General features: G+C 38.4%; 1 protein-coding gene across 1 annotated transcript; it reads right to left on the reverse strand.

Moving 5' to 3' along the window:
- Positions 1 to 2,361: 2,361 nt before the first annotated feature.
- Positions 2,362 to 23,037, reverse strand: STK17A (serine/threonine kinase 17a). The gene is made up of 7 exons (XM_053973132.1): positions 22,859 to 23,037; positions 15,633 to 15,845; positions 9,737 to 9,881; positions 4,587 to 4,713; positions 3,822 to 3,870; positions 3,526 to 3,705; positions 2,362 to 2,695 (listed from the first exon to the last, which is right to left on the reverse strand). Exons 1-7 carry the CDS (start codon positions 23,035 to 23,037, stop codon positions 2,362 to 2,364), a joined length of 1,227 nt encoding a protein of 408 aa, XP_053829107.1.
- Between the last annotated feature and the right edge of the window lie 3,802 nt (positions 23,038 to 26,839).

A 26,839-nucleotide genomic window follows, 5' to 3' on the forward strand; every position in this document is an offset into this window, starting at 1 on the left:
GTTAAACATTTATGTGCGCAAAACTGGCAACATTGTTCTGTACAGGTAGGATGTGAACATGCTTCAACCTCACTGCTCTGCTCAACTTAGTAACATATGGAAGTATGGATATGAGGGAAAAAATGTCAAAATGGCAATGATGGAAGATAGGAGAAGTTGCAGTCTTGCACAGAAGAATTCCATGAATCAACATCCCCTCACCCAAGCAAATTGTCTTGGGCAAATGACTGGAGAGTAAAAGAAGGATGGCCATGATGATACTGTCGTGCCTAACAAGGCTGAAACAGATCAGCATTGTAGGTAGGGTCAGCTTCTCTCTGTGTCCAGAAACACCCAGATAACACAGATACGCTGTTGGCTCAAAGATTCTCCTGCTGAGAGGCAGTCAGAGGTGTCCAGCAACTGACTCCTTTCTCCAGAGCACGAAAGGCACCTCTGCATTACAATATATAGCACATCCAAACTCAATTCTGAGCACCACTGGCTGTATTATATGAACACCTTTGAGGAACGAGAAGCTGCTCTACCTACTTGAATACTCAAGATATAATTCCTTAGGGGAAGAAGCTTGATAGAACAGTTTAATTTAGGTGCAATTTCCCTGATGTGGCTTGAAGTAAAGGTAGCCCAACCTCTGGCAATGAAGCCTTATGAAAAAACTACTCATTGTGCCACTGCTTTTGGTTCAGCTTTCTTCTGTACTAGTACTTTTCCCTGACCTTTCCAGCCATGCTGATCAGATCACCCCAGTACTGCTGCTCTTATTAAGCCATTTAACTTTTGTGTGAAGGAGGAACTGTAACATTAGCACAAAGCCCTGAACTCCTCCTCACTAAATGGAGTAGAACATTTGATACATTTTAAATTAGAAAAGTGTGTACCAACATGGAAAAAAGGGAAAAACTAGCTCAAAAGCTTCTATTCACTGTTTTATAGTAAGAAAACTTTTGTCAGAGTTTATTATAAAGGAACAGCATAAGGAAACCAAATAAATAGTTGAATAGTTAACAGTATGCAATATAACAGTACTAAACTTCCATTACATAAAAATTAAACTTTGGAATAGCATCAATATGAAATATTTCTTAGAAAACTAGGACTCAGACCAAGATCCTCAGATCTGTACATTGGTGCCCAGTTGGTGCCAGCTTTGTCCTCTGAGGGACTGCGTCCATTGAGAACTATGACTCATCCATGCTGCTCCCTAATCCCACTCTGCCAGGCCACATAACATACTGTATTTCCAGGTGTTTAAGGGAGAGTGATCAGGAAGCAGGAGGCATGAGCTGTGCTTCACTGTTTCAGAAGAAGCAGTATATTCTTCCTCATCAGACAGCTATATTGAACAATTGCAATTTAGCCTAAGGATGCTCCTTTTTTCCTTAAAGCAGCAGTTAGGGGAACAGAAAGAAGGTAGAAATGACCTCATGATCCCAGTAAAACCCCAGCTGGTTCTGAGGAAGGTGGAATCAAGGGCTGAGTAGCTGGACAAACTGTCTAACCTAACATGGTAAAGTCAGTGGAGAGAACTTCAGTAACTTCAGAGGAGCTACATCAGACTGCATTCTTTTTTCCTCTCATCAGCACTGTGTGGCCACAGTGAGCTGGATTCTATTGGCACATCTCACCCAACACAGGAGGGAAAGGGAACAATCTCTGCTGGCTCACAAGTGACTGAAATAAGCAAATACATCACCCTCAGGAGCAGGATTTTACTGTGCTCCCGAATCATACATATCTCCAGTACAGATTTCTTTCCCAGTGGGGCATGTACATCTCTGTCTAGAGAAGCTCAGCTCACTGTTCAGCTACACACCAGAGGAGTTTGGGTCTTTGACCTGATATAAAACAAAGAAATACACACAGGATGATTTTGAAATCTATATGTCAAACCAGGTGATCAAATTCTCCTCTCAGACAAGTTTTAGATGAGCAGATAGTTCCACTGAAGTCAAGAGGCATTTATGGAAAACCCAACATTATATATTTGCATTAAATACCAAAATGTATCCTAAAATACTCCTATTGACATCTGTCACCAAAATACTTCCAGTGTCGACTTCTCAAGAACACCAGAACAATTAGCAAAAACTCTGTTACCAATCAATAACAACAACAAAAAAACAGAAATAAAAATTAAAACCAAAAATAAGCTTATCATCTTTGTTAAATTCCTGTCAGCCACTTGAAATCTTATCTGTTCCATGAAAATAAGCACTTGGCACATTTTTTGGTATGCCATTTATAAACACTTTCTTTTATCTAGAACATTTATTGCATATCAGAAATTCACTTGGCTAGAATACTTTTGTTTAGTAGAAAAAACTGCCTTCCAGTTATAGCTATGAAGCTCAGCACAGTTCAGTAAATGAATTCTCCTGGTATTTCCTGCAGTAATGGTTCCTCAAATTTAAATCGTTTGGAAATAGCTTTCTGCTCAGTTACTTTTTCTTTTTCTGACTGCCTACATTGTCCCAGTGTGTATGAAGCCACTACAATTAGTTCTTCTGTCACTATTGATTCTTCCTCTCCAGTCTTCTCAGCGTCTACTGATTGTTCAGAGGCAGAATCTGCATCTTTCTGGATGGCATCACTGGTCTCCCCTTCTGTACTCTTATTCCAGGCCCTGCAAGAAGGATTATCACTTTGTTCCAACCATGGATGTTGAAGACATTCTTCAGCAGTTGCCCGGTCCCTGCAGAGGAAGGAAAATATTAAAATAAATGTCCAAATGAATACAAAATTCAGAACCTTGCAGAAGAGATCGCCAAAAATTATTCCAAGGATATGACTGTATTAAAGACAGATAGAATTGTAAATTAAAAAAAAAAACAAAAAAAACACTGACAGCTATCTTTTACCAAAAAAGACCACAGCAGTTCAAGTAGATGAACTCCTAGCATTTAAAATAAAGGAATTAATAGATCCCTAAATATAAGTTTACACTTTCATGTTGCCAACCAACTTTTGACATTTATACTTTTTATATATAGAAAAATGATCCAACTTCTACGTTCTTCAAATATTCCCACAATCATGCAGTAGGCAATTTCAATAGCCGACATGTCCCATGAAGAACTGGTAAAGTTCCACAGAAAACACCTGTTCTGTTTGGAAACCTGGAATTTCCAGTTTGCTGCCCATTAAGAAAAGTGTACTAATAAACCAGAAAAGGCAAGATTCTCTACTGACCCATCCAAGATTAAGGACTCAAAGCTCATTAATTTAAAAGACTTCAGCAAAGTACCTGCAAGATGAATGGGTGTAATGTTCACCACTACAAGCTACAGTTCATACACAGTTTTCTGAAAGTAATTTGAGTTTTAATTACTAACACTTGGACATCATTTGTAAAATACAAGCTTGGATGGAAACAGAGGAATTATCTTCTCATATACATAAAAAGTAATAGCACAATGAAATCAAAGTCCCATTATACTTTAAAAATGAAAACACTAGCACTTGCTACATTTAAAATTAAGTCAGTCTGACATATTAACATATACAACTGTGTATTTTACTTACTCAGGTTTCTTGACCAGCAGAGTTTTGATGAAATCCACAGCAGACTCTGATACAAGGTCAAAGTCCTCTCCAGAGTAACTTACATTCATTTGAGATATATTTAAGAATGTTTCTTGTTTATCGTCCCCCAAGAAAGGTGATATCCCTGTTAGCATAACATATGCCAGTACTCCAATGCTCCTGAATTAAAAGTAAAAAAGAAAACCAGTTTTCTAGTCTGTCTGCAAACAAACAAAATTCCCAAAGAACAACCCTTTTCAGTAAAGTTAGGATGACCATTAATTTGTTCAACTTACCACATATCAGTTGCTGTACTGATTGGGTCATAACTCAGAATTTCAGGAGCTATTCAGGGGAAAAAAAAGTGAGTTTTGTCATATGCAGACATTACATTAGAGCTAAAAAATGCGATAATTGCCATGTGGTAAAATTTAAGATAAGCCATTTGATGCATGACAGTCTTTTGAAATCAAGATACTTCTATTCAGGTTATTTAAGTGGTTTCTATTATTCACTGGTTTTAAGTGTAAAAAATTGTTTTCCTTTTACTGCCATCTTCAGAAGCCAGGCCAGTGTCCTTCCCAATTAAGGAATCTGTACACAAGTTTCTTGCAGACAAAACAGAAATAGCCAACATTGCATATTCCAGCACTGTAACCCATAACTGTGAAGATATCCCACACAACTCAACTATATATTTTCAAGTATATTTTCAAGGCCTGGAGTAGTCTGGGCTTTTTTTAAAAGGAGAAAACCTACACTGGCTAAAATACTGTATTCAAAGACTGAGTATGTGAACTTAAGCTTTTAATCCAAGTAATACTTGTTATGACTGCTGGTAAGACTCATCTAAAGTGTGTCTTCATCTTCAACATAAGCACACAATGATAGTTCATTAGACTGGCAAGACTTGCCAGTTCTACCTTTGGCAGCAGTACCACATCTAAGTAATAACTCGATCTTGTGACTCAGTAACTACACAGCCAGGCTGGCATGCTCCAAGTTCTCTTTTCACTCCTCAGAAGCCTGGACTATTCAACACACCTATAGTAACAACTTACCTACATATTCTGGAGTTCCCATGATTTCTCTTAGTTCCTCACTGCTCTTCATTATTCTGGAAAGACCAAAATCTACTATCTTAATGTCTCCCAGAGGAGACTTACTGGTTAGCAGAATATTTTGGGGCTGAAAAACAAGAGGAGGAGACTTTTGGGATCACCAAAAAACTAATGTCTTTGACATCATATTGCATAATTATTTTAGACCATGAGCAACAATAGTGCCTCCCATAACAAGTGTGATATCCTGGATCATTTATGTATTTCCCCCAAGGTGATTTTGAAGAGACACGTAGGCCAAAAGAATGGCAGGATTATCAATTTAGAATTGAGAATCAAACCTTTGTTAGCTTAGAACACATTGGAAATACATGCCAATAGCTATCATTAAACAGTAGCATGTAAGCACCTCCACACTTGTACCTCTCTAGTCCTTTGTATCACCTTTTTTACTCCTTTTTCTCCTCAATTCTTCCAATAGATGGTGTAAAATACCTCCCTTTGAAGGTTGTCCAAAAGCACCCAATCATTTAAAAACCCCTGCATACACAACTATTTTGACTGTACCTGTTTAAAGGTCTGTTGCAACCAACCTGAATCCTGTTCAAAGTACAAACAACTGTATTACAGAATACTAACTGAGAAGAGTTTAAAAACAATATAGCAGCCTGAGAAACAGGTTTTTAAGAGCATCACCTTTGGATAAACTTGTTTGCACTGATGTCACTAGATCTTGGCTGTGTTCCTTCAAAGCACCTTTGTGGTCATTAAGAAATTCCTTACTATTTTAAATGCTAGCTTAATTTTAAAAAGAAAAAAATTTGCAACTGAAGCATATTGTTACATTAAAAAAAAAAGAAAAAAAAAAAGGTTTGACTTTCCCAACCCCCAGACCAGTGATCACACTGGGTTTTATCATTAACTTTTCCAAATGTAGAGCTGGCAATTGACACTGCATTCATGATTCTAGTGAGCACAAATTCCATGAAAGTGCAGAAGTCTCTTGGGAACCTGGATCATCTTGCATCAGAGTGGTTGAAAAGGGAGGAGGACAAAAGAGTAAGAACAGCAAAGCAACCACTGACTGATAATCCAGATGGAGTAACACCAACATTTATACTCCTTCCCTTATCACGGAGCTGGTCTGTCCTCCATTCCCAGAGTCAGTCATGAAGACATGCTCTCACATGAACAGCCTTGCTTTTGAATACAGAAATAAACCTGGACAAGAACATTTTAAAAAACTCAGGCCAGTTCTCCTCACTGCAAGACCTGAATATAGTCGAGTTTTTTGATTCCTGCAGAGTTAAACTGTTATTTGAAACTAACTCCATGATGCTGTCAATTTATTTTTTGTTTGTAAACCTACACATTCAGAATAGCTCTTTTTTGTATTTTCTTCACAAATTGGGATCTGGTGGCTATACAAAGGCTTTTGGAGCGGCATATTCCCACATTCTTTATAGTTCAGATTTGTTATTCTTTATTTGTATTAGAAAAGCAAACATGCAAAAAAGCTGACTATGCCTCCCTCATTACCCTCTCAGATGTTATTCCCAGTGAGAAATTTAGTTATGAAGAGTCAAATTAAAAGCATGAGAAAAGTATTTTTCTCTATATTTAAATGAGGAAAAAATTTCAATGGAAAAGTTTTGTGAAACCCTTCAGCCTTGTATTTTAGCACTTTAGTAGATAAAGCAGTTGCCATTTTTATTGTCTTTTTTTTAAATCTCATTATGCAAAACACACCTATGCAGAAAAAAACCTGTCTACAGTATGAATTGAGTCATAACTCTGAATCAATTCTTAATGAAATACTAGTCATTTTCTTATTTTAAGGAATCATTATGGTATTCTTGTGAAGTACCAGCCTAAATGCCAACATGAAACCTTAAAGAAGCCATAGCTTTGAACTTACCATAGTTTTCAGCTTGACACCATTACTCAAACTTTCAGAAAAGGAAGATAATTTCCTCACATCTGTAATACTGTTTCTCTTTTGGTTTTACTCTGCTAGAATACATCTAGGTTTGCCTAATGCCAGTCAGCTCACAAAGACAGGAGATGCTGGCTGGAGGCTCTCCTGGTGGCCATTCGAAAAAGGGCCTTTCACTTTTACTCTCAAGCCTACTGAAATTGTTGATGAAAACCATCAAATGGCAATGTTTGAAGACCTTCCCCTCTACTGCAGCAAGGCTTAAAGGTTCCATTTAGATCCTCTTATTTCTTCTATCTTTAGTTGGTTTCAAGAAGACACATAAAGACTAAGGACACATAATAAAGGTCAGGTTTTTAATCTAATCAGTGCCTCATTTTACCTAATTTCATTAATGTTGCAGATTATCTAATTGTATAATATTCAAAAAACTTCAGATGCCTGGAAGAAAAGACAGGAATTATCCAAGAAATAGTGGTCAGAAACAGGAAAACCAGACTAGCTGAGATATCCCAGCTTCATTATGTCTAAAGATACTAAACTACACTGATTCTAAAAAAAGTAAAGGACTCCCATATCTTCTTCCTCAGCCCCTACGCCTGCCTAAATTCTCTTCCATTCCCAACTACTGTAAGCTTTTACCAAATTCAAGATTAAGTCACCAATTAATTCACCAATTCAAGATTAAGTCAAAGAGCAAATGAGAACACAGAGAAAGGAGACTTCCCTTACTCTGCAGCTTTTAAGCACCATTAAGAGGAGATGAAAGACTCCTGACTACAATCTGTGCACACCCTGCAAATTAAATAGCATCAACACAATACTGTCAAGTGATAATTAATTTGCACTTGGTAGCATTATATTTGCTCCTCATCCAAGTCAAAACTAGGCTACATAATTGTATTTTGCAATTAAAAACAAGACACATTTAAACCATCTTTCAGTAGAACCATGCTTTTGGAAAGAAATGATCAGGTGACAACCTTACTAAGCCACATCAAAATACCCCATTTCTTTCTGCAGTGTTTAGTCTCAAGAAAAATCTTGTATCTATTCAGAGGGCAAAAAGAATCTAAAGCAAGGTAGCTATCAATGTCATAGATCTGGTTCATTAGATTTAGAATATAAATATTAAGCTGACAATTACATATGGACAACCACTTGGGTTTAAATTCTTCTGGGTGTAGAATTTAACTTTTCTTGAAGGTGCAACATATGGAAAATTGGATGGACCTTTCCAAAGGAATTTGAAACAGACAAATGAAATGGAAATCTTTAGAGACACAAAGGTGAAACTAATAGTGCAAAAAACCCCATTTTAGCAAGAATTTGTAAAATTTGCCATTGGCAAACACCTTGCATAGCAACAGTAAACATACAGAAGTCTTCCAAATGTCATCACAAAGTACTTAGTAAATTCCACTGTGCTTTTAGCTGCAAATTAAAGCAGCATGAGACACAGAATACAACAGAAGATGAGGACTGTGGGTTAATAAATATGTGGCTGAAGGGAGCACCCAATTTTTTGAGTTCTGTCAACAATGGGCCTTTTTAAAAAGTCTTGCAAGGCATGTGGATCAATTAATCTTCGCAAGTCATGATTTTTAATTCTGCCATTTCCATCATTTTTATTTGCCAATACTCTGAAGACTTCCATAAACCTTATTTTGCAAAAGACTGATAGTTTTATAAATAATGAAAGTCATCACGCTGTAAGTAGGACTCCGATTAAACACACATTGCACACTGCAGTAATGTATAAACATGTTAATTAACCTCAATCACTACAACATTTCCTCTGCTAATGAACTTCTGTAAGGCAGCAGAACAATGCTGGATTTTTCAGTGAGAACTGCATATGCTCAATGTTACAGCATTAGTTTTCTGACCAGTTGGGAACTTTTTAAGTAAGCTTTTTATAAATTTATTTTCTGGACAAAATATGTAATCAACATCCCAAGTCTACTTTTGCAAATAAGTACTATAGTCATATAAAACACATCACATTTCCAGTTACAGATATCCAGCTGGTGATGCTAAGAAACACCACAACTTTAACTACAAACATGTACAAATATATACTGTCCACAAAAAAACATTTAATTTTACACATTTTGCTCCAAGGAAATTAAATGGCCAACCATTGAGATACTAAGTATCTTGTTTAAGCATACTGGAACTTTGAGGAATTCTAACTGCTCATTTTTAGTCTTTCTGAACACTTACTCTCACATCACTTACTAAAAATGTTTCATTAATTATTTTAGTACAATTATTAATATTCTGTGTGCATGACTCAATCAAAATTTTAAAGAATTCCACATATAATTTGAATAAATGTTTGGAAAACCAGGCAGGTGACATATTTGTGTGCAAATATGATTAATCTGCTTTAGCTGATGAATGGTTCATGATGTGCTAAGTTAATATATAAGTCCATACAGCTTGATACTGGAATCTACTGGTAGGTTTATGATAGTGACAAAATACAGCCAAGCGTAAGTAAGGATCTCAGCAACAGAACAAACATGCAGTAGCTTACAATATACTTAGTAAATAAGAGAATAGGACATATAAAAAGAATTTAAAAAAATGTAATGCAAATTACTTTTTAGACTTGCTTAGTAATAAACTAGTTCAACCTCATAAAGAGAGAAGCTAAAGAAAATTAACTGGAGCTGGCTGCCCATAGGAGTTAACACATCCAGGTTAGTTCTCTGGATCCCTGTTACAAGTCCCTTCTTGACCATAAGATTTCACATGATGGCAACAGTACTTGTCACTTGATTTGGGTCAAAACTATTTTTCAATACTTGTTTCATGATAATTTATATTCCAACAGGGTGTCAGTCAACTATTTGGCAGCAAATGACAGACATTTAAATTAGGTTTTACAGTAACTGTGAAAAAAAGGGAAGAAAATGCTATAAATGTACTTAACACATTAATTAACCAGTCCTGTTTGAACATTTCATTCTGAAACATTACACTTTATTCCAGTGTCACTACCACCCTTCTTCACTAAAACTCAAGTCAATACAAAAACAAACTTGGTTTTCAGTGGCCTGGTGGTTACTCTATCCCAAAAGTTTAATTTTATCATTCAAGGTATAATTAGGTAAAATTGTGTTAATTACAAATTGGCATTATTGTGACATTAGCAAGAGAGTTAGCAGATGAGAAATCAGTAAGAAAAATACAGAACCGATCTTACCTTTAAGTCAAGATGAACAACATTGTTTCTGTGCAAGAATGAAACTCCTTCTAGTATCTGCTTCATAAGTCGTTTAACATCTTTTTCTTTGAAGGCCTCCTCTCTTTCAGCTACACACCGGTCAAAGATTTCACCTCCAGCAGCACTGTGGACAGTAGGAATATTGTTAGTTCAGATTAAATTATAGCACCCATTTGTCTCTACTCATACTTTTATTTTGTATAGGCAATATCAGCAGGAGGTATTATCCAATCACTATATTTTCAGTTATTAGACATTTGGCAAGGTTTTACAGCCTTGGAAGTGTTTTCTGCAGTATGGCAGCTTTGGAGACAGGCAAAGATTTTAGTAATTTAGGTTAGAGAATATGAATAGTACAGAAATTTTGGGGACTACTTTTGAAACACTACTGACTTGCTTTCAGATGAATGCCACAATTGTTTGAGGACATAAAAGTTGTGCCTTTTGCCATTCCTATAAAACTACGCGGAAATTTGGCCAAGGCAAATCTTAGCAAACATAGAGCAAAGCCACCCCACCTCCCACTCTTCTCAAAATGCTTCACACATACTCAAAAGAGTAAATGTAAAGTCTGCAACGGAATTGTTTATGAAGTCTCTGGTATACAGGGATGCATTAAGTTTCTAAACTTCTTTAATCTAAAAATAGCTCTGAAAATTTTAGCTGTCAGCTTTCATCCTCTTTTGTTCATATATGTTTAAACAACAGAATAACAAAAAATATAAAAATAACTAGATATGAATGAATTTAAAGTACTCTGAAGCTACATGCAATACCAGCTCTGTATAGCAATGGCTCTAGTTAACTAAAATTGTTTTACAATATAAACCTGTAGCATCAAAAGTAAAATAAACTGAACAGAAGCTCCATCTTAAAATAAGAATGGGCATAAGAATGTTAGAATGGGGCCACTTTGCATATGGATTGCTGAACTCCTACTACGAAATCAGCACATACACCCTTTGTTCTGCATGAAATTCTATAATCACCCCTTAGGGAAAGGTGGTGAAACCCTCAACGGCAGAATCCTCCCCAGTTACACCAAACTGTGACATGCAAAAATGACTTTGCACAAGCATTAATCTTTACTGATGCATACCCACCTACTCTGCCTTTGCTTGCTTTTTTCCAGTGAATTGTACTGCCTAGACTATCCTGAAGACAGCCAGACACATTCAACATGAACATGACAGCAAATGAGACTTATACAAAAGCAGTGCATTTCAACTGTGTACCCCCAGAAAAAGAACACTTAATTATATTCAAATGTTAATTTTGCCAATACTAACTTTGCTGCTATAGTCCTAGTACTTTCAAAAGCCTCATGAATTAAAAAAAAGTTTTTTGCCCTCAAAGATATTCTCACTGCTATTATTTTAAATTTTCCTTGCAGATGGTCTTACAAAAAGAAAAAATTAAAAGAAGGTTAAATCATACCCTTTTTTAAAGAGTTTTACACTTCTGTTCTATATGCTGGCTAGCTGGTACAGCAGTACAATTTGATTTATTAAACTAAGATTTTCTTTCAGAAAACCCATCTATTAAATATTTATTTTTCTTCTTCATGTATCAAGAGATAGAACTCAAAAATAAAATGAGTTTTTCAAAGGAATATTAATACTATACTTCCTTTTGAAAAATTTCATATGCCTGACACTATCACATCTTTCTTCAGTCCATTTTTATTTAATTCGTGGAAATAGTCATATTTCAGTTTTGAACAGGATTCAAATATTAATGACATTTTTAAAATGAACATCAGCTAGTGTATTCTACTATCCTAAGCCAAATTCCCTGAAAAAGCAGTATCACTTGGTTTTTCCAGATAGGAATAGAAAAAGATCTACTGCAACCCATAAATTAAACTTTCTGCCTTAAGAATGCCATATTATGTTACCTGAAGAGTGATTTAATTCCTTGTAGCAGTGAATTATAGTGCTCATACTATAAGTAGTGATAAGATAGTAGCGATAAGATCTACTACCAAAATTACTAACATAGTATGTTTTATAGCAATAACTCTGGGATTTTGCTGGTAAAGCTCTGCCACTTCAAATAAGGAAAGAATACTTCTGCTATTTAATTCTGTGAAATCAGATTTATACTCAAAACATAGGATCACACTTTATGTTTAATAGACCCAGCTGAAAAAATAGTGGAAGTTGAAGGTGGGGGGCCTTATAAAGCCCTGCTTGCTATATGTCTACTTGGTAGGCATCTGTTAGAATTTGTTTATTAGCGTAACTTAATTAAAACTGAGGTAGACACCAACGCTAAAATGTAAGCTAACTAGAATTTTAATACTACACCTAAAGAATTCTGAATTATAGGTCTTAGAAGTCAAGGCAATAAAAGTTGAAGCAATGTCCCATCAGTGAAATCAAGAGACAGTGCTACCAATGTGAGAGTAGAAAACCCTTGATCCAGAAACTTTACTTAAAAAAAACCAATTTAAGTCCCTCCCTATACTTCTGAAGATGCCTGGGTTCATCAGCATTTTTAAGAGTGAGACATGCAAATACAGCCCTCACACATGCACACCCCCTTCATAACTTACGAGACACTGCCATTCTCAGCTACCATAGACACTTGGCTTTACAAAGTAAGTTTCAAATGGGAAGAAGGTGACTTCCCATGCAATGTTTTGGTTTTTGATCTTAACTTTGCTATTTAGGAGGCTGATGGAACAACTCCTTCTGGACAATTCATTCTGTCCAAAAAAATACCACAATCAAACAAGTAACCAGTAACCCTGTACAAGAACATGTGGAAATTTGATACTGCAAGACCATTTTGTGTATTGTTGCTGTGGAGCAAGCTTAATGGATTCCCTTATGCAAACCAGGCAGGGGGCTGTGAGCCAAGCCAGTCACAAGTGGTTGGAAGCACAATGCAAAAATGAACTCCAAAAAGATCCTCCTGCACACCTATTCCAAGTTTTGCAAAGCTCCTTAACAATACTTTCAATTCAGCTGTTTTGTATTCCCCAGCTAGATTTCAGGGGAAAAAAATCTAACCATAGAAGCGCTCAAAATATCTCCTAGGAGAGTATCAGAGGCATGTCACTGTTATGATTTCTGTATATATGCAGACCAGGAGTTCTCTGGTGTTAATAATATTTACCCATTTTTCATTAAACTGTAGTTTTTCTAATTGTCATTATGAAATAACTTAGCAAATGACTTGGCTGGTCAGAAAATGCTCTTAAGGGATAAAAGCAAAGAATTATCCTTAGGACAACAAAGTTTTTAGGAAAACAAGCCACCTAAATCTGAAAAAAAAAAAATTGATAAGGACATATTTAATGGCAAAACATTCTGAAATCCAGTGTTACTTAGACACTAACACAGTCATTTAACTTATCATTAGAAAAAGATTGAACAAACCTATTTCAAGGCACCTGAAGAAATGAACCACTCCCCCAGCTTTAATGTATCAGACATTAAGTTATTGTTCTGAAGGATGCAGAAGTACTAATCACCATAGTACAAATATGTAGACCAATTCCTAAAATACACTTGATTTCAATGCCGAGTTATATACAGTCTGCAATGGACAAAAATTTACTTCCTGAATCTCCAACTCTGTCAAAAGTCTTTCTTGAAAGGGTTATCTTTGCAAAATAATGGAAATTCATCTACCTTCTGTACATAGACATTACACAGTACAAGCTGTTCACACCACAGTGGTTGTAACATTACCACCAAAGGTTCATGCTCACTGCTGCCTCTTTCCTTGGCTAGGCATACCACTGGACTTACTGGTAATTTTTTCAGTGTAAGGCAATGTAATGTACCAATGTTCCCAAAGCCTGAGAAAACTACAAATCCGTATCTAATGAGAGAACATGGGAAAAGAAGCATCCGAATACATAAAATTGTAGATACTGGTCTTGAAAGTTCTCAGACAAATGCTTTTAGTTTTTTGCCTTCACCTTTCCAATCAGGCAGCCCAAGAACTGAAAGAAACACAAACAAAGGTAACTAAGACCATTTCAGAAGATTTCCCCTAACATTTTTTTATACCTCCAGTCTTGATTTGAGACTGCTAACTAGAACAACTCTGCTTGCTACTCAAATAGACAAGATGCAACCATTGGAGCAGCAGTTATTTGTGATTACAGTGGGTTTGCTTCAAGTTCAGTCTGTTGAATCCTATGCCAAATGGATCACTTCCTGCCAGCAAAACCCTCAGCCCTCATGATAGATTCTACATCAAGACAAATGTTAAAATCTCCGCAGATGAAGTTAGTGGCCAAGATTAAGTATTTGTTTTACTTCTTCAGGAGATAAAGATCTGCCACATCAAGCTTAATAGAAACTGAAATGCCCTAGAGAAGCTTGCAATCTAGGTATGTTCTTTAATCCTCTGCATACAGAATGTCAGAAATTCACTAACACTCATACCTATTTTGTTGCAACTTGTCTTTGGTACACTAAAGAAGCATCCAGACATACTTGCTGAAGTCAGGGAAAGACTGTTTTTGTAATTTACAACTCCAGCACATAGTGATTTATCTGAAATGAGGTATGACTGTTTGATGCATATAAACCCAGTAATTTTGCTAATTACTTAACAACCTAGTTAATATTTCACATTAAAAGAGTTTTGCAACTGTAAGAAAATTGAGTTCTAAAAAGAAAAGTAGGATTTTTGCATTGAAATTATCACAAAACTCATTGCTCATTTAGATTCTCCTGCTCACATTAAATCCTGCAGGATTTAGAAAATGAAACTGTATTTGAGTTTAATTTTCTGACAGTGTTTAAAGCAGGTATTTATGAGTCTTCAGTAGCAGCAGTTAAAACCCCAGAAGCTCTGTCACACCTATGTATTATAAAAGATACTTGAATATTTCACATATTATGACTTCATTAAGGGCAAATGAAGTTTAAAAAACGTATTCTAGAAGGAATTTTGCCTTAAGAGACATGGTTTCATTCCATTTTACTGAACTTTGAAGATACACTTTCTTTTGACTTCTAAACAATATGTGATTGGTATACAAGATTTCTCATAATTTCTTTTTGCTATCAAGTAAGAGAAGAGCTGCACAAACTAGATTTATCTTAACAAACAAGTCACTTCTGAACTATTGAGCCTCACTGTTCCTCTCTTAATTATTTAAAATCCATAGAACTTAACAAGAATTTAGAGTTCAGTAGCAACAAGCATTTGGCTAAATCTTGGAAGCTAGCAAGATGCCTTACTATCTAAAGCCATTGGCATATGAGATGAACAGTCACAACAGCTGCAGGAATGCCCATCTGGGCAAACCCAAGTGGAAAAAAACCACACAGACAAATGCAGAGTCACGTGTCCTTTGAAAGAAACTATTCTAAGTCTCAATCCTCCTCCCTTCTTTCCCCAAAAAGATACTGTTTTAGCAAGTTTTCTATTGTAGAGGTTTTTACTAGTTTCTTTTTAGCAACGATGTTGCTTTTAATAACTTTTTTTGTAACTGGTAAAAAAAAAAACACACAGCAGATTTCATCCCATCTTTGCCACTGTCAATGAAATAAACTTTGGTTCTTGAACAGGTACTCATTGCTTCTTTCCTCTTCCTCTTTTATATGCAGGGAGTGTACAGAGTTCATATTTCATTTAAGATGCTTTAACTACATAAATTATAGTTCAGCTTTGAAAGATACTACATAATTAAGAGAAATTTATTATAATCTGAAGTATTTATGAGACTGCACATATTTTCCTGTAATTGTCATTTTCTTAGCAATTCTTCTTGAAGTTTAGCAAGGGTAACAGGCAACCAAAAATTTTTTTTTTACATTATTCACATTGATACACAGTACTTTTACATTGCTATTTTAAAGGAAATACTGCAGAAAGTTATTCAGGAATTATTACTAATACTTACTATTCCAGGACTAAAATCATCTCTGTTGCAGTTTCATAAACTTCATGCAAGTTAATGACCCAAAGGTTGCACTGTGCCAGCTCAAGGACTGCAATTTCGTGGATTATTTCCATCCGACAGTCTTGGCCCTTTCTTCTTTTTCTCATGAATTTTGCTGCAAACTCTCTTTCAGTGTCCTTCTGGATACACTTCTTCACCACTGCAAATTTTCCCCTGAAATTAAATAAGAATTTAGTTTTATATGCCTTTATAAATTAATGTTTCAGCTTTAGCTTTATAAACAGCTTTAGCCTTTATAAATTAATGTTTCAGGAAACTTGAACCAAATCACTATTAGCAATTAAGATTCAATCTGAATTTAGAAAGATGCCTTGCTGAGTGCTGATCCCTGTGTTCAAAACACCCTAGCCCAGAATGTAAGTAATCTCCATGAAACATAAGGAATTAAAAAAAAAAAACCTAATCAATTCAAACAACACAGTTTTCAAAAACACAGAGTAAAAAAGCTGTGCTAGTTCCCAAGATTACATTATCCTCCAAACTTTAATTTAAAAAGCTCACAAAATCAAAATGTACAAATGAGCAATTTATGCTTTCTCTGACAACCTCACAGTAACCCAGTTACTGAAGTATCCCACCATATCCATGGTAGGAGCACTCTCATTGAATCCTGCTCCATTTGCCATGCAATATCGATACTCGGCATTTTTCAAGATGGCATTTTCAAGATGGCATTTTCACCATCGCATGTCTGAAATGATAACAGATGGAGATTTTTTTATTAACAGTTCTGAAAACCCCCTACTTATACACTGAGACTAAGAATAAGGAACATGGATAATTCAAACACAATGAAGCAGCTGGACTAAAATCAAGCTCTGTAGCACAATTTTTGCAGCAATGCCAAGGTGAATTGGAGCACCAAGAGCTGAGCACCGTGCTTAGCCCACATTAATGAGCGTCACCTCGGCAGAACACACACCTGATGATGCACCAGGCCAGCTCAAACCACACTGCAGCGCTTGCGTCACACCACTTCCCCCACAGCACTCTGGCATAAGTGGCTGCTTTTAACTTCCCTGCAAGAGTCCCACACCACCTGCTCCACTCAGTTCCATTCACACAGTGCTGATTTTTAGACTAAAAAGGTATTTTAATGAATACCTCTCACTAACGCAATGATGAATTCTCACACTTTGAAGTACAGTAACCTTACTTTAGCTCTTACCATACAGGCATAATGATCATTAAAACTACCTTTTTTATTTATATGTAAACATTTTCTTATAAAGCTGCAGGAATAACTTTGAGATCTTTATTTTGGTCCTTTACTTACTGTAGGGCTGCTGAAACCAAAATAATAGTCCTCATCTATTTTGGAACACAGTTACTATGGGTTTTGCCTCTCCTATGTCCAAGCTGAAGTTCACAGAATTAACTACTTCAGCTCATGTCACGGTTTCCACTCTCCCAGCCTATTGGCAGAAGACTGCTATCCATGAAATATAACTGCTAAACAAAGTTGTGGTTGGCTTGCTTTAATAAGCATTTGTTTCAAAATCACACAGTCTAAATGAATCAAGTCAAATAAGTACCCACAAAGTGGGTATTTGCTAGGCAATCTCAATAAAATAATTGGACTTGTAACCACTGATACAGCCACAGTTATTCCTCTAGGAATACTATTTTGCATAAGCACATTATCTACAGCACAATATGTATTAAGACTAGATCACAGCACAGTCGAGATGTCTGGTGAAGGTAGACAAACAGTAAGAATATGCTTTCAATGTCTTGAACCTAACTTTTTGGGAAAATGTTCTTAATTACTAATACATACATGAAGACAAAACTATTGAAGTTTGTAAATACATGAAGATAATTTTGTAGCACAAAATTTATGTACAATAGGAAGGTATGCATTTATCAAAAGTGTTAATACCCTTGTTCAAGTTCTTAGCACCAAAAACATCTCAAGAAAAAAAATCAACTGGTAAGTATGTTGTCAAAAAACAACATGTAAAAATAAATTGAGAAGCCCTTTAACAGCAAGTTATTTAAACACCTGATAGATACTAAGCCTTACACCAGTAAATCTAGGTGCCTGCTCAGGTTCAACTTTCTCTGTTTTCCTTATATAGTCTCAGAATGCACTGCGTACTTCCTCTTGAATGTTGCCTTAGTGCAGTCAAAAGCTTTTAATTCTAGAACCAAGAAGGACCTAGAGAAAGAGGCTTAGAAAAGTTTGAAATCTCTATAATACAGCTTTCAAATACCATGCTGTTTTGAATTACATACAAAATCTACCTGGAAACAAGTTAATTAGTCTAATGAGTACCGATGTTGCGATTCACTGTGGATTAGTCACTATGGAAATAAAACAGTATTCATGGAGCAGCAAGAAACGGCAAGAGTCACCACTGTGTGTGGCCACATATGTCCTGTTTAGCTGAGCTGGCCAGAAGCCTGATAGGTGACGTAATTCAAAGGACAGGTTACACGGGAGTTCAGCTGGCTGACAAATACTAATTCTAAATTGTTTCAGACCAAGAATCCTGCCCAGATTCCTTATGGTTATGCCTATAATTAGAGCTATTATAACTACTGCCTGTTAGAACTCATCTTTTCTGAATATGATCCCCAAAAAGATCAAACTTGACAAACTTGATGTTTATAACCAGTAGAACTAATTACTATGATCTAGATTCATGTCTGAGAAAATTTCAGAGCTAAGATCCAAAGATAGCATCCACTATATCGTTAAGCCAACAGATACATTTTACAGAATTTATTTTTGATTGAGACAGAATAGTAGATAAGACATATATAAACAAGCATTCTTATGAAGTATACATTCCATACACTTCATCTTTGCTTTTCTTAAAATCCTGCTTTTCAGAACTTATTACAAAAAGTATATAAAATAGTGTTAGATCAAATCATTGCTACTTTAGTGTATTGAGAAGAACTAGCAGTGAGAACGCTGCATGGAAGGAAGAATAATTTTAAGATGAAAATCTTAATGCACATTTCTCAAGTTGAAAACAGACTATCAGACATCCTGTCACAAATAAAAATGCATTGGAGGGAGATGAGAATAGGAAACTCTAAATAGTTCTCAATCCTCACAAGAGTCTCATTCAAGAATTATGAATTAATAGAAATCATATCTGATTACAAACAAGCTCAATGTCACCTTTTCAGATTGCCAACAGAATTTGCATTGTTTCATTAGGCACACATTATAGCTCAAAGGAAAATTGTCAAATCACAAATCAAATGTCAAATCAGAGAAGCAGCAACATTTATGTCACACCAATTAATCTTTGTTGTCCTAGGATCAGAACAACAGAGAACTAACCTTACTAATTTATTTATAATATATAAAAATAACTAAGCTTAACTAAATATTTAAAAATAACTAATCTTATTTTTAAAGTGATCTATAAAACACTGTCACTGTAACAAATGCAGTAATAACTTCTTTCTGTGAAGATGTTTACTTTTTATAAAGTTCAGAAAAAATCTTTTCTGAGATCCACAATACTATGTGCAGTTTATTACATAACTCATATCAAACATTTTTTTCTGAATTGTGGGTTTTTTCTCCTGACAACTTTGGATTTCCAAACAACAAAGTGCAGGGATGACATTTCTGATGTTCATGAATAATTTACTCACATAAATTTATTCTCAAATGGCAAAACCAACTACTTGCAAGTCTTAATTTCCATCTCTTTTCCACTTTTGCTTAGTTCCACAGCTACTTCATCCCAGCTGTGCTACTGCAGAGAGCAGCTGAGGACAGCAGTGTCTTGGCACAAAATTGTACAAGTGTAATGTACTGCTAAGACACACATCACTGAAAGCTACCTGAGAAATAAAAGTTCATGCCCGAGTTGTTCTTTTGCAGGGGAGGGGGAAATGAAATCCAACGCATTATCTGCACATGAAACTACAGCCACATCACTAGTCAGGAACAAAGAATATTTCACACTCCTGGATGTTCACAATATTTTTTATTCTTTGGGTAGAGAATGAGCTTGCATGCATTAACAAAAAACTGGGAATGAGGAGAAACAACTGAATCGCACTGGACATATTTACATGTGTGCACACATTTTGCTAGAAGATAATTTTATTGTGGATCAATCACTTAAGGTGACCATTACCTTCCAGGAGAAAGACAAACCCGTCAACTTATACCTTCCTCTAACCCAGCTCTAGAATGAAGTGCATTACTTTCTGTACACAAATGATGACTTCCAATATATGAATAGCTTGTTTCACATAAAAAAAAGGAGTGCAACATTCCATCAACAAGCTGAAGAATTAATAGCCTAGTAATACTTCGTCTGCAATTAGGAGTTTTTTTTCTCGATGAAAACGAGCAAAGCAACTAAATATAATTATAGTAGACTCCTTAAGGAAGTTCTTGGTAGTAAAAAATGTATTGTTCCCCATTTTACAGTACAATTATGGCTTAAGCACAAATGGTAAGGGGAAGAGTTAAGCAATTGGTGTCTTGTCCTTTGCAAAGGTGACACTGCTTCAAACTAACCTAACTCAAGCTAGCACTGTCTGAAAACATTTAAATCTCAGTGAAGTGATGAGAAGTGACACCCTTAAAACAATCATCAGAGGTAAGTTTGATTTCAAACCTCATGCAAGTGTAGATTTGTGTGAGAATATTGTGATTCTGAGGACAATAAAATTATTAAGGCTGTGAATACTGGACCAAAATGTCATATATTAAATAATTTAATTTAATCCCATGTCATGCTAAGGAACTTGTAGTAATTTCCTTTCCAGAGTGGCCAATATAATGAAGTTTTTGATATTTTTCCCAAGTGAACCTGGCTTTCCCAACAGCCGTGTTTCAACAGACTTGCAAATGCCTGTTCAGCTACTGATTGAGGCAGCACCTTCTGAAGCACATAAGCTTTACATTCTGAAAGCAGTTTTTGCTCCCGTGAGCAGAACTAATGAAGCCTGACTTCCCACAGGTTTTGCACCCAAATCCCTCTGGTGATCAAGTTCCTCCTAGGTTCATCCATGCCTTTCAGGACTGCTTCCCCCAGGATTTTTGCTCCCTAACATGCCACCTGGGGTCAGAGTCCCCATACCTCTCTTCCCAGTATTACCAGAACTACATGCCATTTTGCCATGATCCACTTTCTTCCCAACCTCCTCCAAACACAGTAAGCCAGAGGCTCCAAGTGCCCTGGGAAGTTCAACATACATGTGTTGACTGACAGAATGGGAGGCCAAAAACCCCACAAACCTGCTGAGCTCATGCAGCAGCCCTGATCTCAGCAAAGGTGATAAACCTACTTGCTTCTTTCTCCGTGCTCTCAGTTTTAAACACAATCCATACGAATGTTATTTTCAAACCTACCTAAAGTTCAGCTTTCAAACTGTTTCTCTAATTCTGAGAAATGGGATGGACAAAGTGTATAAACTTTCTTCTACCAAATCTTAATGCTAAAATAGATTATGTTGTGTGCACAAGGACTGCTTTTCATCGAAGACAAAAACCTGCCATACCTGGGTGCTAATTTGTTCTTTGTAAAAATAAACTCTACCCATAAAGAGAGAATTACACAATTTATAACATATAAAAGTGAAACAATTTGTGTTAATAAATAATCAATAAAATTATAGTTGTAAGTGGCAGAGAGACTTTCCACCTATATTTTGTCACAGAGTTGGCAAAAAATAAGTATTTAATGGGAGTACTTGAGCTGAAATATCTGCTTTTTAAAAAACAAAATTTAAAATTGTTGAGTAAAAAACCAAGCACATGCATTCAAATGTAGAGATTTCTATATTCTAAAAGAGAAGATAGTGAAAACACTTGTGAAGTTGAGGAGAGATAGTCTGAACCAAAAATATGTGCAACTGTTGCTCAAAACCATGACAAACAGAACCACCACTTAACTCATTTTAACTACAGATGCAAAATCACAGCCTTCATGTGAAGGTCATCCTTAAAATATTCAAAAAATATTCCACACAAAAATCCTTGCTGCTATTTACTTGTTTAAACTGCAGACTAAGACTTGAAGCAGTAGTTAATTCTTGTTCTTAGGGTAAAGCAAATAATCTGAGTTGTACTTTTCTGTTCCAGAAGGAACCTTCATCTATTCCATGCTCTGATTAGGCCAATGACTATCACCCGGCTCTGAGGGAAATGCCCATTCCATGGAAGAACTGCAAAATATTTTCTGAAGTCATCTGAACTTCAAATAAAAAAAAAAAAACCAAACCCAAACCAAAACAGCAGTGATACCAGGATATTCTGTACTGCTCCTATGCCTTTTGGACTGTTTTTTAGAACTTAGGCTGATTTGTAGCCTGCATTTAGTTAGCTTCAGTTTCCAGGCCTTGGACATTGTGGTCACAACAATCTGCAAAAAGCTTTCTCATTCCATGGGATGTTTCTCCCACCTCCCACATGAATGCTTTAGATAACTATGTTTAAACAGGTATTATTCTACTGGTACACCAGAGTTATTGAGCATTAAGCTAACACCAGTGCTGAAATTCCATATATGTAGTTCCCAAGATGCAAAAACCTTTTAATGAGACTTTTTGCCCTAAGTCTTGCTTTCTGTCAGTCATGTGTTGAAATTATACATGGAGTAAGCCTTATATGTGGAATCACTTCCAAACCCAAGATTTTAACCAGCTTTACCTCCTTAAAAAGTTCCATCTTTAGATTACTCTCAAACATATGGTATCCCAAAGGAGTGTAAAATTGTTTTTCCACGTCACAGCTCATGAAGCTCGAGGAAAATAATAAATACTTCCAAAAAAAAAAAAAAAAAAAAGAAAAAAAAAGAAAAAAAAAGGAAAAAAAAAAAGGGCAGGTTTTCTTCTCCAGTGGAAATCTAGACCAATATCCACTACTCCACACGGGCTCCCAGGAAACCACAGCATCTTCCCAGCAAGATCTGCAAGGCTGGGGAGCCGAGGATGACTTCTTCAGTAGGAGGGACAGACAGCTGCGGGGTACAGCTGCCTCCCAGCACCCTCCTCCAGCCGAGCCATCGCCACGGGCACGCCCTCGGAGCTGGCCCAGCGCGGGCAGAGCTCACCGCCGGACGCCGCTGGATGCCCCTGGACGCGGCTCTACCCCGGCAGGGACCCCCAGGGGCGGGATGCCACAACCCCCCGGCTCCGCTCCTTCCCCCGCCGTCCGGGGCAGCGGAGGCAGCGCTCACCTGCCGAGCTCCCGGCCGGGGCTGAGGCTGTACCGCTCCTGGAAGGGCTCCGTGCGGATGGGCGTACGGATCTCCGCCAGGAGCCCGCCCCGCCGCCGGGATCGCCCGGTCGCGGGCTGAGGTGGCGGCGGCCGGTCACCGCGGGAGCGACCGGACTGCGGCTTCTCGTCGGGGCTCATGGCGGGGCTTCTCCCTCGGCAGGGGGACGCCTTCTTGTCCTCCCGTCCCGGCCCGCGCTCCCTCCGGGCGCTGCCGCGGGCTCGCGGAGGCTGCGGGCAGCACGCGCCGGCCGAGGGGGCGGGGCGCAGCCGCTCGGCCCCGCCCCTCGCGCGCCTCATCTCGGCGGGCGGGCCTGAGGGAGGGACGGCGGTCCAGCGCCACCTGGCGGCGGCCGCGGGGAGTGGCGGATCAGTGTCGCTGTTCGGTTTCAACGAGGTTTACAATGAACCCCGTAAAGCCGAGGTGGTGTCTGAGGAGAGACCGGCTTGCCTCCCTTCGTAACTCGGATATCCTCGTATCACTGCAGCTGGAGGATCCTCCCCCTCTATTCGGCCGCATCTGGAGGATATATCCTGTTCTGGGCTCCTCAGGACAAGAGAGATGAGTAGCTACCAAAGAGGATCCAGCGGAGGGTGACAAAGATGACCTGGGTCAGGAACATCTCTCTTATGAGGAGAGCCTCCGGGAGCTGGGCCTATTTAATCTAGAGAGGAGAAGACAGAGAGGAGATCTAATCAATACATACAAATATGACAGAGGTGAGTGCTAAGAGGATGGTGCTGTACTCTTTTCAGTGGTCTCCAGTGACAAGATGAGGAGCAATGGCCATAAACTAAAGCTCAGGAAGCTCCACCACAACATGAGGAAGAACTTCTTTACACTGAGGGTGGCAGAGAACTGGAATAGGCAGCCCAGGAGAGTTGTGGAGTCTCCTTCCCTGGAGACATTCAAAACCAAACTGTGTAACCTGCTGTAGCTGACCCTGCCTTGGTCATCTCCAGATGTCCCTTCCAACCCTAAGGATTCTGTGATTCTGTGATCCCCCAGACCAGCACCTCACTCTGTGGGCACTCAGGTGTGCCCCCAGGGGCAGCAGGGAAGGAGCATGAAGCCTGGGGTGAACCTGCAGGGGGTGGAGGGCTTTGGCCATATGGGACATCCAGGCTCAGGACACTGGGAAGCAAGGCTGAGAGAGGGCGAGGAGAAAAGGGGCAGCAGCAGCTCTGCATAGGGCAAATGCACCTGGGCCCATCTGATGAAGCCTCAGTCCCTGTGGTGTCTGAGGCACAAGCCTCAATTAAGCCTTTCCCACAGCCGGGGCATGTGTAGCGCCTCTCCTTCATGCGTGCCTGAGATCCAGGTGTCTCTGTGAGGTGTGCAGGAATTGCCTCCTAGTCATCGGTTTGTGCAGGCTGGTGGGAATTGCCTCATGGATTTGGCATGAGCCTAAGTGGAAAAGCTTGAGAAAAGCATGTTCCCACTTCTTAATCCCTTCACTGTCTTGATTCCTTAATGTACATGTTAAAGAGATCTGTTCTGTGTGGCTGTCATTTATCAAGGCACTTCTGTGCCATGTGTCTCTTTTAAGGGCATGTAACCGCCTGCCAACATCCAGAGCATGGAAGAGAAAAGACTATTGAGGAAACAGGCCAACACACGGGAAAGGATTCAGTCCAAACCTGGGTCATTGATCTGGGATGGGAGTACAATTGCTCCTATGGGAGTACAATTGTGCTAGAATTCCCTCACTCACTTACTGCCAAATCTGATTTGCAGAAAAAAGTGGAATCATAGAATGGTTTGGTTTGGAAGGGACCTTAAAAATCACCTCATTCCAACCCCTTGCCATGGGCAGGGAGACTTCCCACTAGGCCAGGTTGCTCAAAGCCCCATCCAGCCTGGCCTTGAACACTGCCAGTGATGGTGCATCCACAGCTTCTCTGGGCAACCTCTTCCAGTGTCTCACCACCCTCAGAGTAAAGAATTTCTTCATAATATCCTGTGTAAACATCCTTTTCAGTTTAAAACTATTCCCCCTTGTCCTGTCACTGTCACCACATGCCCTTGTAAAAACTCCATCATTCTTGTGGGGTCCCTCCAGGTACTGGAAGGCTGCAATTATGTCACCCTGGAGCCTTTTCCTTTTCAGCTTGAACAATCCCAGTTCTCTTAGCCTTTTTTCATAGGAGAAGTGGTCCATCCTGCTAATCATCTATAGTTTAGGAATAAATTCCAGAACCAATATGTCAAGTAAGAGAGGATTAAAGCCTTTTAGTATTAATGTGCTTTCCACTCAAAAGTTGTGAAAGTTGTAGCAGAGGCAGGATATTCCTGTTGAACATTAAAATCTAGATTAAACTGAGATTATATAATTGTTACATCTGAAAGTAGAGATCAGTGGCATTTACTACAGAGAGGAGGTTTTTGCCTGACAAATACATTTGATCTTGAAAGTATGTGGTTTCAGATAAATGAAAGTTTCAGATACTTAATTCTTGTAACATTTTCTACTTCTTTACTTACTTTCACAATTGTATTTTTCTGGAGGAACCCTGCCAAAAATTTATGAAAATTGGTGTAATTACTGATTCTGAAATATGAACATATCTTCCTCAGAATACTTGGGGATATTTAAGGTTCCCTGGCTACATTTTAAAATAACTTCTAGATTCTTAAATTTTAAAAATCTAGAAATCTAGCCTTTAAAAATCTAGCAAGTGGTTCTGTTGCGCTTAGGAAGACAGATTTGGTGCATTCTTAAAAAGAATTATCCACAGAATACAAATAGTCCTATTATCCTGCAATGGGCAGGGACATCTCCAACTTGATCAGTTGACCAACCTGTCCAACCTGACCTTGAATGTTTCCAGGGATGGGATATCTACTATCTCTCTGGGCAACATATGCCAGGGTTTATCAACCTCATTGAAGAAAACTTCTTCTTTATATTTAATCTAAAATGACCCCCATTCAGTTTAAAACCATTAGCCCTTGTCCTTTTACAACAGACCCTGCTAAACTCTTTGTCCCACATCTCTCTTGTAGCCCCCTTCAAGCACTGGAATGCTGCTCTAAGGTCTTAGGCTGAGTAACCCCACTCTTTCAGCCTGTCTTTATAGGAGAAGTACTCCAGCCCTCTGAGCAGCTTTGTAGCCTCCTCTGGACTCACTCCAGCAGGTCCATATTGGGAATCCCAGAGCTGGATGCAGCACTGCAGGTAGGGTTTCACCAGAGAGGCGCAGAGGGGCAGAATCCTCTCCCTCACCCTTCTGGCCACACTGCTTTGGAGGCAGCCCAGGACATTTTTGTCTCTCTGGGCTGTGAGTGCACATGGCTGGGTCATGTCCAGCCTCTCATCCAGCAGCTGATGAGGTCCTCCAGGTCCTTCTCCCCAAGGCTGCTCTCGATCTGTTCATTCCCCAGCCTGTGTTGGTACTGGGGGTTGCCCCAACTCAGGTGCAGCACCTTGCCTTAGTCTTGTTGAACCCCATGGGGTTCCCATGGGGCCACTTGCTGAGCCTGTGGATGGCATCCCATCCCTCAAGTGTGGCAACTGCACCACTCAGCTTGGTGTCATTGGCAAATTTGCTGAGGGTGCACTCCATCTGTGTCATTAATGAAGATATGAAATAGCACAGGTTCCAATATGGGCTCCTGAGTGACATCACTTGTCACAGATGTCCATTGGGACTCTGAGTCACTGACCACCACCCTCTGAATGAGACTGTCCAACCAATCCCTTATCCTCCTAACAGTCTACCCATCAAATCCATCTCTCTCCAGTTTGGAGAGAAGGATGTTGTGGGATACAATGTTCAAGGCATTACAGAAATCCAGATAAAAGACATCTGTAGCTCCTCCTTTTTTCCACTGATGGAATCACGCCATCATAGAAGGCCACTGGGTAGGTCAGACAGAACTTGCCCTTGGTGAAGCTGTGTTGGCTGTCCAGCATCTTTTCCCACTTTGCTATGCACTAGC

The sequence above is a fragment of the Vidua macroura genome, chromosome 1 (genome assembly GCF_024509145.1).
Source record: "Vidua macroura isolate BioBank_ID:100142 chromosome 1, ASM2450914v1, whole genome shotgun sequence".
In the NCBI taxonomy this organism is placed as follows: domain Eukaryota; kingdom Metazoa; phylum Chordata; class Aves; order Passeriformes; family Viduidae; genus Vidua; species Vidua macroura.